This window comes from Anolis carolinensis, chromosome 2, assembly GCF_035594765.1.
Source record: "Anolis carolinensis isolate JA03-04 chromosome 2, rAnoCar3.1.pri, whole genome shotgun sequence".
NCBI classification, from domain to species: domain Eukaryota; kingdom Metazoa; phylum Chordata; class Lepidosauria; order Squamata; family Dactyloidae; genus Anolis; species Anolis carolinensis.
Genome location: NC_085842.1, coordinates 232,866,402 through 232,879,411, shown reverse-complemented (window position 1 = coordinate 232,879,411; position 13,010 = coordinate 232,866,402). Strand labels below are relative to the sequence as shown.

Sequence of the window (13,010 nt, the reverse complement as noted above, 5' to 3'; positions counted from 1 at the left end):
TTTGCATTCTATTATTTATTTATTTATTTACTTACAGCATTTATATTCCGCCCTTCTCACCCCGAAGGGGACTCAGGGCGGATCACATTACACATATAGGCAAACATTCAATGCCTTTTTAACATAGAACCAAGACAAACAAACATAGGCTCTGTGATGAGTCATGGGCCATGTAGTCCCGTTCATGGCACTGTAGTCCCAGATGAAGAGGAGAACTTGGGTTTTTCACCGTCTCAGTCAGATTTGGGAACCTTGCACCTGCAAGAGATTTGTCTTCCAGAAATCTGTCAAACAAGCCCTGAGTCTAAATCTCCTGTGTTTTCTCGCCACGAGTTTTGTAAACAACAGAGAGGAGTTCAAGCGGCCTCTCGCAGGAGTGCTAGGATAGCTGCTAAGAATTTAGCTGATTAAGCCTGTTTTCCATGAGAAACTTTAAGGAGTCATGCATCTGGACTCAGAGATTAGCTTTCGTTTCTGGTTCCCCAGTGAACTGTTCCTTGGTGGGAAAACTAGATCCTATTTAGGTGTTTTACCCACAAAGGGATCTTGCGGAGTCAATTCGTCAGCTACTGGAGTAAGTTGTGTGTGGACAGCGCGCTCCGTTTCCAAGCCTCGTTCCTGTTTCAAGCCTTGTTCCTGATTCCAAGCCTTCGCTCCGTTTCCAAGCCTTCGTTCCCGTTTCCAGCCTTGTTTACCTCCACGGACCTTGCCTTGTTTTCCAGGACTCAGCCTTGCCTTGTCTTCCGGATTTTGCCAAGTAATTCCACGGATCTTGTTCTCGCTCCTCGTTCCTTGTTGCCTTGTATCAAGCCTTGTTTCAAGTTATTTCCTAGCCTCGCTCAAGTTCATGGACTAAAGGACATTGTCATCTCCCCTCACTTTGCCTGGCAAAGTGAGTGTTTCGGTTATTGGATTACAACTTTGGACCTTAATATTTCATATTGGACATTGTTTTCTTGGACTAATTTTGACCTTTCCTGAAAGGTCTACTTCTGGACTATTTCATACACTTGCTTTTATTAACTATATATATTTCCTTAATAAAGATATTAGATAGATTCTGGCCTCTGTGTATGGTTTTTGGTGCTCTGAAGCCTGGGTCGTGACAGGCTCCGAGCGGGCCTCGAACTCATGACCTCCTGGTCAGAGTGATTCATTGCAGTTAATTGTAGCTGGCTTGCTCTCCCGCCTGCGCCACAGCCTGGGCCCACTGTATTACCACTGTATGTCAGTTCTGTAGCTGTGTTTGGTATAAATTTTCACACACACATACATGTGTGTATGTGTTTATGCAATTTAGTAATTTATGTTCATTTGTTTTTGAATTTGTTGTATGCTGCTTTGAGCTATCAGGAGAGGCGGGTACTAAATAAACTGTATTATTATTTTGTATTACTATTATTACACTGTGTACCATGGTTTTTCTTCCTGGGTTATAAATGTGATTTCCTAGTTGGTTCTATCATTAAAAAAAAACCATGGAAAAAGTTTATCAACTGCAAAAACTTTGTTTTTGCAGGACATCCTGCAACACATTGTGCAATAGTTTTTCAATAAATATCTGATAGAATCTTAGCCAATTCAGCATAGTTTGTGGCAGCCACAAAAAACAAAAACTACTTTCAAAGTAAGTACTGCACAATTAAACAGGGAATAACACTTTGAAACCAGGAACATATATTTTTTAAAATTTTTGTTACGTAGTTTTTTTGTTACGTCCTTCGTCCAAACTGCAGGTCATTGTAAAGGAATTCAAATGGCCAGCGAAATTGACATTTCTACTGTTGTTGTGCTGTCCTTCTATGTGGAGTGATGTGGGGGAGCCATGAATAAATGTCAGGTCATAAAACTCACCTCACAAGATAACCTTGAATCTGGTCAGGAATTGCTATGTCGCAGGCCAAATTCAAGAGGGTTTGCCGAAAGTGCAGTATCTTGTAAATAGAGCTTGGAAAAGTCATTTTTGGATGACAACAATCAGGATCCCTGATCCAGGATTCTGGGTCCAAACCTGAGAGTTCTAGTCTTGAAAACCTATCATCAACTGTGGTATTTACTTTTGCCTTGCTAGTGATCACTTACTGTGATATTTCCTTCACTATCCTATCCTGTTTCGCATTATCATTATTTTCAAAGTATCCAGATTTGACCTTCCCACTAAAGTGCTGTAGACATTGGCTCCAGTGAAACACCACAATCCAAAACAAAAACAACCCCTCTTTTAAATAGCTCTGGGCTGTAACCCAATCTTGTGACTTGATTACTCTTGTATGAGACTTGTTTACGCCTGTGAAATTGCACGCTGCCTGCTTTTGCCAAGATGCTGACAGTCTGCTCTTCCCGCCTCCAGAACCTAAATAAATCCCAGATTTTGCTTCTGTTCCCCTTTCCCCCATTGCCTCCTTCTGCAAGACAGGCTTCTAACACCCAAAAATAGGTGGCAACTTCAGAACATTCTGTGCGGTTCTATTATCTGGTTATTTATGGATCATTAATCAGCTAATAAACCCTTTAGCATGCCTGCAGTTGTTGCTCTCAGCAGACCACTTACAGGTTTACATTGTGTGCTTGGATCTGTACATCCAAAGGTAAAATACATGTTCAAAGTGTGTACAGCATGTGACTCCTGAAAAATGTAGGTTCTGTTAAAGTGCCAAAAGGTCTGATCTCATCGCAGCTGCTGCTTCTGGGTGTTTTAAAGAAACATGTGCTCAGTTTTGCATTTCACATTTGACAAGAGGCAAAGTTGTTTTGGGCTCTCTCTGAACCTAGGTGCAAAATGTAAAGTGAGAATAAACTCAAGGTTTGCCTTTTCAGACAGACATTGAGGCAATATGGCTTAAACAAATAATATTGACCCGTATCCTGATTTCCTGCTAACCAACGGTTAATTAGCTTGGGGACCCGGCAGTGCCCGGGTTATTAGAAGAAAGCATTGCTTGTTTTAGGATGTTAGATAATATCACTGAAGTTTGGTCCAGATCTGTCATTGGCTGGGTTCAGTGCTGTCTGGATAAGGGTGAACTACAATTCCCAGATACCCATGGCAATCACCCCCAAACCCTGCAAATATTCACAGTTGCCCATGTTGGGTCTGTGTGCCAAGTTTAGTCCTGATCCGTCATTGTCTGGGTTCAAGGCTCTCTGGATAAGGGTAAACTACAACTCCCGGATCCAAGGTCAATCTCTCCCCAAACCAGACCTGTATGCACAGTTGGCCATGTTAGGTCTGTGTGCCAAGTTTGGTCCAGATCTGACGTCAGCTAGGTTCAGTGCTTTCTGGATGTAGATGAAGTATAACTCCCAAAATCAAGGTCCATTTCTCCAAACCCCTGCAGTATATTCAGTTGGCCATAGGGCTTCTCTGCCTCAAATGTGGTCCCAGTCCATTGTTGTTGGGAGTCACAGTATCAGTGAAGGTACTGCAAGTCCCATAATCCGTGGCGAGTGTGGTCCAGATCTGTCATTGGTTGGGTTAACAGTGCTCTCTGGATGTAGGACCTCTTGTTCAGTTGGTGATGAATTCCTCTGTTAACTGTGTGCCATAGGAAAGGGTAGGAAAGGGTTAAGGTAGAGGTAGTGGACGGGGTCATGCAAATTAAGGAACCCTGGGATGTCAATTCTGGAGGAAAAACAACATCTAGGAGGAAATTGTTCCTGCATAAAAGCCGTCACTTGGGTGGAGGGCAGAATAGTGTTTGTGGAGGACACTGGCAGGGTTTGGGCTACATGTTCATGGCATTCACTATAACCTGCATGTCAGTAGAGTAAGGGCCATTGGTGTCTCCTGCTCAGCGGGAACTATAGCTGTTTGTGGAAGCAGGAAGCTGTCTGTGTAAGGGATACCTCTGCCACATACACACATACATATTTTTCACTTTTATTATGTGTCTAAATTAGGAGTCTCTGCCAATGGAAGTCCCGGAGCTTTTTTCAGTTTCGCATTTGCTGTTATCAAAATCCATATTTTGTTTTGTTCCATTTTTATATAAACGTGCTTTCAGTTGCTGTGATGAAAGATTTATCTATCATTGTTTTGGGACATTAGAAAGTTTTAAGCAGAATCCTCAAGTCTCCAGGAGGTAGTCTATTCCTACCACTATAATTAATAATAATAATAATAATAATAATAATAAGCTTTATTTATATCCCACTCCCTCTGAGGTTCAGGAGGGTCCCTGCCTAACTTTGGCAAAACACTCTGGCCACACTTCTTGTTACAGTGACTCCTTAGTCTCCTCAAGATTTTGATCCTTCTTTGGCTTAGAAATGGAGGTGAGCACCTTACTTACTTACTTAGGCGATCCCTCGTCGTTCGAGGACGATGGTCTTCCAACCTTGGTATCTTGGGCATGTGTTCTTAGGTGACTGAAGAGACCGATTCTTGACCCGCATATTCTCCCGCAGTGAGGACATCGGTTTCCAGGTGGAAGGCGGTCCCGGTCGGGGTTAGCTTGACGCTCCTTCCTCTTGGCACGTTTCTCCCTTAAGCCCTCCGTTCGTGCCTCTTCAAACTCCGCAGCACTGCTGGTCACAGCTGACCTCCAATTAGAGCGCTCAAGGGCCAGGGCTTCCCAGTTCTCAGTGTCTATGCCACAGTTTTTAAGGTTGGCTTTGAGCCCATCTTTAAATCTCTTTTCCTGCCCTCCAACATTCCGTTTCCCATTCTTGAGTTCAGAGTAGAGGAGCTGCTTTGGGAGACGGTGATCGGGCATTCGGACAACGTGGCCAGTCCAACGGAGTTGATGGCGTAAGAGCATCGCTTCAATGCTGGTGGTCTTTGCTTCCTCAAGCACGCTGACATTTGTCCGCCTGTCTTCCCAAGAGATTTGCAGGATTTTCCTGAGACAACGCTGATGGAAACGCTCCAGGAGTTTGGTGTGACGTCTGTACACAGTCCACGTTTCGCAGGCATAGAGCAGGGTTGGGAGGACAATGGCTTTATAAACAAGCACCTTGGTCTCTCTACGGATGTCCCGGTCATCAAACACTCTCTGCTTCATACGGAAAAATGCTGCACTCGCAGAGCTCAGGCGGTGTTGTATTTCAGTGTCGATGTTGACTTTTGTGGAGAGGTGGCTACCAAGGTAGCGGAAATGGTCAACATTTTCTAATGTTGCACCGTTAAGCTGTATTCCTGGCTTTGCAGAGGGATTGGCTGGTGCCTGTTGGAAGAGCACTTTGGTTTTCTCGATGTTCAGTGAGAGGCCGAGCTTCTCGTATGCTTCTGCGAAGGTGTTTAGAGTGGCTTGTAGGTCTTCTTCTGAATGCGCACAGACTACGTTGTCATCAGCATATTGGAGTTCTATAACAGATGTTGTGGTGACCTTGGTTTTGGCTCTCAGTCTGCTGAGGTTAAATAGCTTGCCATCTGTCCGATAGATGATTTCCACTCCGGTGGGAAGCTTCCCATCAACAAGGTGAAGTATCATAGCGATGAAGATGGAAAATAAGGTGGGGGCAATAACACATCCCTGCTTGACACCTGATTCAACCTTAAATGGGTCACTTTGGGAGCCGTTGCTGTCCAAGACTGTTGCCATCATGTCATCATGGAGGAGCCGCAGGATGTTCACAAATTTGTCAGGGCACCCGATTTTTTGGAGGATGGTCCAGAGAGCGCTGCGATTCACTGTGTCGAATGCCTTTGCAAGGTCAATGAATGCCATGTACAGAGGTTGGTTTTGTTCCCTGCATTTTTCTTGGAGCTGTCGAGCAGTGAAGATCATGTCCACTGTTCCTCTGGAGGGGCGGAAGCCATTCTGGGATTCTGGGAGGGTGTCTTCTGAGACAGGGAGAAGGCGGTTTGCAAGGATTCTTGCGAGGATTTTCCCGGCGGAGGTTAGAAGGGAGATACCACGATAGTTCCCGCAGTCTGTTCTGTCCCCTTTCTTGAAAAGGGTGATGATGGTGGCATCCTTGAAGTCTGCTGGGATTTTCTCGGTCATCCACACCTTTTCAATGAGCTGGTGGAGTTGTTGCATCAGCTCAGGTCCACCCTCTTTGAAGATTTCAGCGGGAATCCCATCAGGTCCGCTAGCTTTGTTGTTTTTTTGTTGGCTGATGGCATTGCTGACTTCTTCCAAACTAGGCAGTGCTGCAAGCTCATCCCTGGTTTGTTGTTGCGGGATTTGTGAGAGGGTCTCTTCGGCCACATTGGAGCTGCGATTCAGCAGGTTCTGGTAGTGCTCTTTCCAACGTAGTGCAATTGATGTTTTGTCCTTCAGAATTTTGGTTCCATCTGATGAGCGTAGGGGCTGTATGCCATGGTTTCTTGGTCCATAAATGATCTTTGTGGCTTTGAAAAATCCCTGAGCGTCATGGGTATCTGCAAGGTGTTGGATTTCTTCAGCCTTCTTTGTCCACCAGATGTTCTTGAGTTCTCTGGTCCTTCTTTGGACCTCAGCTTTTGCACTGGCATAGATCTTTTTCTTGGCAGCACAGTTGGTGTCTCTCTGCCATGTTTGGAAGGCTTTCCTTTTGTTATCAATCAGCTGTTGGATCTCTTTGTCGTTATCATCAAACCAGTCTTGATGTTTCTTAGTTAGGTATCCAATGCTTTCTTCGCAGGCTGTGATGATGGAGGTCTTCAGTTTGTTCCAATGTTCCTCAACATTTTCGGGGTGTTCTGTGGGTAGATGATCTTTGAGTGTTGTTTGGAGAAGGGCTCGTTTGGAGGGCTCCTGAAGGGCTTGGGTGTTCATTTTTCGCCTTGTTTTTCTTCCTTGGAGTCTGCGTTTGGGGACGATCTTGATAGCCATCGTGGATCGGATTAGCCTGTGGTCTGTCCAGCAGTCATCAGTACCTGTCATGGCTCTTGTGAGAAGCACATCGCGGCGGTCTCTGGCACGTGTGATAACATAGTCCAGGAGGTGCCAATGCTTTGACCGAGGGTGCTTCCATGATGTCTTGAGCTTGTTTTTCTGGCGGAAGAGCGTGTTGGTGATGACAAGGTTGTGCTCTCCGCATTTGGTGAGAAGCAAGATGCCATTCGAGTTGCTGTTTCCGACCCCGTCTTTTCCTATGATCCCTGGCCACAGGTCAGAGTCCCTTCCGACTCTTGCATTAAAGTCCCCCAGGAGGATGATTTTGTCCTCCTTAGGTATCTCCGATAGGATGGTATCCAGCTGACAGTAAAATTTTTCCTTGATGTCTTCGTCAGCATCTAGAGTTGGTGCATAGGCGCATATGATGGTTGCCTGTTGGTTTTTGGCAAGGTTAATTCGGAGGGTTGAAAGTCGTTCGTTGATGCCAGTGGGTGCTTCAGTCAGGTGCTTCACCAGGTCGTTTCTGATAGCAAAGCCAACTCCGTGTATTCTTCTTCGCTCTTCTTCAGGTAGTCCCTTCCAGAAGAAGGTGTAGCCTCCCTTTTCTTCCTTCAGCTGCCCCTCGCCTGCTCTCCGGGTCTCCTGAAGGGCTGCTATGTCGATCTTGAAGCGTCCCAGCTCTCTTGCAATGAGAGCAGTCCTGCGTTCGGGGCGCTCGCTGTCAGTGTTATCTAACAATGTCCGTACGTTCCATGTTCCAAAGTTCATTTTTCTTTTTTGGCCGCAGAGTGGTGACCCCTCTGGACGCGGCAGTCCAGTCAGGGTAGGAGAGGCAGACTATGTTTAGGGCACCTTTTCTAGCCCCTTCCCCGTGTGGGGTGAGCAGAGCGGATCCTAAAAAGGGCTGCTCAGTCATGGATACAGCTGCCGGACTACTCAACTGCCTCGGTCCTTGAGGTAGAACGACTGAGTCCATATCCACCGCCCATGTGCCAGTCTGTGACTAGGGGCTTCCAGATTTCACAGTCCTGCCCCCGTCGCCACTCGCTGATCGCCATGGGACTTTTGTAGGTTTGTTTTTATTTTTGTTGGAAGACGCCTGTGCGTGATTTTTTTTAATGTGTGGAGGTCGGTGCACGGCCGGTCAACACACAGTCTTCACAGAGTGAGGTTCCAGCAGTGGTGTGGTTAACACAACGACAGTGGCTTCTCAGTCTGTTGCAGCCTTCTTCCGCCTTCACAGCCGTTGTAACATGTACCATGTTATCCTCCGCCTGCTCCGCCGTTGAGGTCTTTGGGTCTTCGGATTGTGCTTGGTCTGGAACCTCCCCTGCGGCCACTCCTGGGAGTGCATCACTCCAGTGCCCACAGGTTCATCGGAACACGCAAGCCCCCTCACCACGGCAAGGTGACAATCCATCGAGGGGGTCGGGCAAGACTAGACCTAATATCAGGGGAAAACCTTTACCTTTATCCTATGAGGATGTCTAGTTTACAAGAGGATGCAAGCCTAAAATATTAATTTCATGACATTGAAGGGTTTTGGGGGGGAATCCAGTCCTTTAATATAACCTATGTTCATTTTTAAATTATTTAAGGGACATGTATACAAGCTTCTCAATGAAACAGGTCTTGTGTTTGTAAAACATGTTTGAGTTGTAGATACGGTGGGGGCAGGGCAGTCATGAAGGATGTAAACCAACATTTTGGTATCCATTGTGCAGATATACGGTAGTACAAATATGCACACATGACCTTGGTTGCTTCTACTTGTTCTCAGCTGAAGTGACACTTTTTGAAAACTATTATTTAGGGGCCGGTTTAAAGCTGCAGTGGGGATCCTTTCCGGAGTGACGACCTGCCTTGCCTTCATTAAGCCTGCCATCAATAACATTTCGCTGATGACTTTGGGTCTTCCCTGCAGTGCCCTGCTTGTGGCAGAACTTAAAAGGTAAGGTGCTTACCTGCTTGTTTCGTTGTCTGACTGCCGATGATGAATGAGCTCTGTAGCCTCGTGACTTTCGAAAGCTTGTTAAATGGAAATTACATGCAGAAAGGCAGAATTTCATACCTAGAATTAAAATGTAATACACTCTCTAGTATGCTTCACACAGACATTCCAAATACCCTGAAGGTATTTTGTATTAGCTTGGGTACCCGACAGTGCCCAGGTTATTTGAAAAAGGCATTGTTTGTTTTGGGGTGTAAGGTAATATCATTTATTTAATTGATAGCATTATTTATTAGAAAAAAGCCAGTCTTGGCTTTTGTTTTTTATGAATGCTCCCATTAGAAAATACACAACAATGTGGGTGAACTACAATTCCCATAATCGTGAGACAATACTCCTCAAACCAGATCTGTATTGACAGCTGGCCATGTTGGATCTGTGTGCCAAGTTTGGTCCAGATACGTTATCAGCTGGGTTCAGTGCTCTCTGGATGCAGGTGAACTACAACTCCCAGATTTTCTGGGCAATCGCCTTCAAACCCTACCTTTATGACTCAGTTGTCCATGTTAGGTCTGTGTGTCAAGTGTGATCCAGATCCATCATCGGCTGGGTTCAGTGCTCTCTGGATAAGGGTGAACTACAATTCCCATATGCCAAGGACAATCACAATCACCCCAAAACCCTGCCTGTATGCACAGCTGACCATGTCAGGTCTGTGTACCAGGTGTGGTCCAGATCCGTCGTCGGTTGGTTCAGTGCTCTCTGGTTAAGGGTGAACTACATCTCCCATATGCCAAGGACAATCACAATCAACCCCAAACTTTGCCTGTATGCACAGCTGGCCATGTTGGGTCTGTGTGTCAAGTTTGGTCCAGATCCATTATTGGCTTCGACAAGAGTGAACTACAACTCTCAGATCTAAGGACAATCACTCCCAAACCCTGCCTGTATGCCCAGTTATTCATGTTGGGTCTGTGTGCCAAGTGTGGTCCAGATCCGTTGTCGGCTGGGTTCAGTGCTCTCTCGATAAGAGTGAACTACAATTCCCATATTTCAGACAGCGGATGGTTTAATCCATTAATGCAGAATTTGCGGATAAGCGGGTTAACAGTACTTTACTTTAGCATTCATCCTTCACTGAATCTGCAATATAACTGAAAAATGTAAAACGATCTTGCAGTTTCTCAAGTCGTTCCTGACACGAAAAAATAGATTAATTTGTCATTCTGTGGTGGGTTTTTTTTTTTGCTTTATTTATTTAATTTAGATACAGTCTGCCTTTCTCCCAATAAAGGACCCAAAATGTCATGCAATGTGAGGATAAAAACAAAGCAACTTCCGTTGATTTACAAAAGGTCTTTTTAGTCTATTGGTATAAAGGGGAGGAGAGGAGAATTGCCTACTTCTCTGTGGTAGGAGTTCCACAGTTGGGAGCAATCACCAAGACCTATCTTTTAATAACTCTTGTGTTGCTCTTAGGTGTGACAATGTGCGAGTGTACAAGTTGGGACTTTTTTCTGGACTCTGGTGGATGTTGGCACTCTTTTGTTGGATCAGTGACAAAGTGTTTTGTGAGATCTGGTCATCATTCAACTTTCCATATCTGCACTGTGTATGGTGAGTCTTCTGTCTGAATCCTAGACTTTTGCTCCCTTTTTATCTTTCTGTATTCTTCACTCTTCACTGTTACATAAGGGCTGCAATGCTGCATGTCTCAGCATAGTATAATACTTCCAAATGCAGAATTGTGCAATGTGGAGCCTTTTACCACCACAACCCTAATGTAGAGCTCCCTATCCATGACCAATTTGTACCTATTGGAGAGAAGGTAGGGGGATAGCAGAAGTGTTTAACTGTGTCCCTATAGCCAGATATGGAACAATTACATCATCTGCTGGGGTCAACTGAAGTCCTTTAGTGGTCTCAGCAACAAATGTGGTCATTTTGCATCTGGTTATGGGATATAGCCAGAAGCTTCTGTGATTCTGTATCCACCTCTCTTTCAGGCATGGAATGGTTATATGAGAGGCTTTGGCTCCTGTATAGTAGGACTTGGGGATGTCTTTGTTTGCTGCAGAAGGAGAAAAGGAATACAGTAGAGACTTGCTTATCTGACACAAACGGGTCGGCAGAACGTTGGATAAACGAAAATGTCAGATAATATGGAGTCTCCTACTGTTGCCCGTCCAACACCATAGTCATTTGCTACCTTCTGCATCGTCTCTTCTTTGTCCTGTCTCCTGATTGTCTCAAGTTTCTGTTCCATTGATACAGTGACCTTCCTTCTTTTCTTCTCCATACTCGCATCTGCACAGTAAACTATTCTGCATATATTGTGAAGCAAAAAATAAATGTTGTTAGGCTGAGGAAAAGGGAGGAGTTGTTCTATTATTTATTTGTAAGTACAGTGTTCCCTCACTTACGCGAAGTAGGAATTAAATAAAAATATATTTATTTTAATAAATACAGTACTGTATAGCCTCCCTCCCTTCCTCTTTTAATGTACAATACCATGGCCATCAAGCTACGGAGGGCTTTGTGCGCGAGTGGATCAGCGGCGGTGGCAGGGACAGTGCCACTTTAGAAACAAAACGGGGGTCGCACAAATTTCATTAAGACTCTTTTGAGTCGTGCACATCCCTTATAAGCATTTATTCCTCTGTAGGATAGATGCCTTTTATTTGCAGTATCATAAGAATCCTCTCATCTTTCAGAAAGATCTGTTCATTGAGTCCCCTCAGGGAGAGAGAGCGGTCTATAAACAATTATTATTATTATTATTATTATTATTATTATTATTATTATTATTATTATTATTATTATTATTATTAAGTAGTATTAGCCATATTTTGAAGCAAACCAAAAATGCCAGGTCCAAGTGTTTGGTGCTGGACTTAGCTTTTGTTTCTCTGCTTTCACCTTCTCAGGCACATCCTCATCTGCATTGCTGCTTACCTGGGCTGTGTCTGTTTCGCCTACTTTGACGCCGTCTCTGAGATCCCCGAACAAGGCCCTGTCATCAAGTTCTGGCCCAGTGAGAAGTGGGCTTTCATTGGCGTTCCATATGTCAGCCTCCTCTGTGCCCACAAGAAATCACCGTTGAAGATTACATGAAGCTTGACGTAGATACAGAGAGAAGGCGGTTGAACTATATTGATGTGTGTTTTTCCTCTCTCAGCCTCTCCCTCTCTCCAAACTGTGTGATTCTCTTGAGGACTTCTCCCCAACCCCACTTCTGACTTGCAAGCACATAAAATGTGCAGTGCAGCAAGACATCTCCTTGGATCCCCTTCTTTGGAAATCCCCCAATACCCCTTAATTTTGGTGGCTCTGGAACTTTTCTATTAAAAATCTTCTTGTTTGGCACACTTTGTGCTGTGTTTTCCAAATGCTTTCTCGGGATAGAATGACACATAATGGGTGACTGGATCCATGTCCTCTTGACCTCTCCTAGGTGTATGTGACAACATCAAATCTATCCTGCATTCCACTTTTATAGCTGTGTCTTCCTCATTGAAACTCAGACATTTTGGTATCATGTTGTACCAGTTTTCTTAGCATTATTGGGAAGTGGATGTAGTCACATGTGTGCCCTACTGCCTAGCTTGAGACCATACTTTAGGTTCTAAGGGTGGTATTACATGTGCATTATTTTTGTTGCTACTTGGAGATGTAGCTATAGGATACAGCAGTTATAGCAGCCTTTTAATAGAACTGCTTTTGTTGTTTCTACGCCCCCACCGCCTTTTCCTCCCTCCACTTAACGCAGATTTGTAAGGAAATCAACTGTTATTGAAAAAGTCTTCTAAACCATATTGGAGGAAAGTGGGTGTAAAAATATTTGAAAAGCTGGGAGTAGGTGGGGTTGACTCCCTCAATTATTTTGTTTCAGAAGTAGGATTAACAACCATTCTGCCGGAGGAATGCACTTGATACTTAGTGAACTCGTTCTGTCACATTTTTCCCCGTACCAATGTCTGTTTTTGTGATTTCCAATAACAGTTTGATCTGCAGACATTAGCTGGTGATAATAACGCTATGACCATTTCACATGTTGACTTCTGTTCAGGCTCTTCTTAAAGCAGATTGGCAAACCATGCTGTTATTACTCTTTAGTATAACACCCATATCCATGAGGTTACATTATGTGTGGATACACAGAACTATGGAAATGAAGGAGACCAAGAACACCATAGAGTCATGCTGAAGGACTGTACAGACATATTCTGGTGGATGCGGATAAATAAAACCAGATAGCAATCTCGTGGATACAGGGGTAGTATGACATTTTT

General features: G+C 44.4%; 1 protein-coding gene across 1 annotated transcript in view; it reads left to right on the top strand.

The window, feature by feature from the left end:
• Positions 1–12,084, top strand: part of acer2 (alkaline ceramidase 2) — a 44,107-nt gene extending 32,023 nt beyond the window's left edge. The window contains exons 4-6 of the mRNA XM_003216605.4: positions 8,581–8,718; positions 10,198–10,335; positions 11,646–12,084. Of these exons, the coding sequence (XP_003216653.1) occupies positions 8,581–8,718; positions 10,198–10,335; positions 11,646–11,832 (463 nt within the window). The 3' untranslated portion in view covers positions 11,833–12,084. The remainder of the gene's footprint in view (positions 1–8,580; positions 8,719–10,197; positions 10,336–11,645) is intronic.
• The last annotated feature ends 926 nt before the right edge of the window (positions 12,085–13,010 follow it).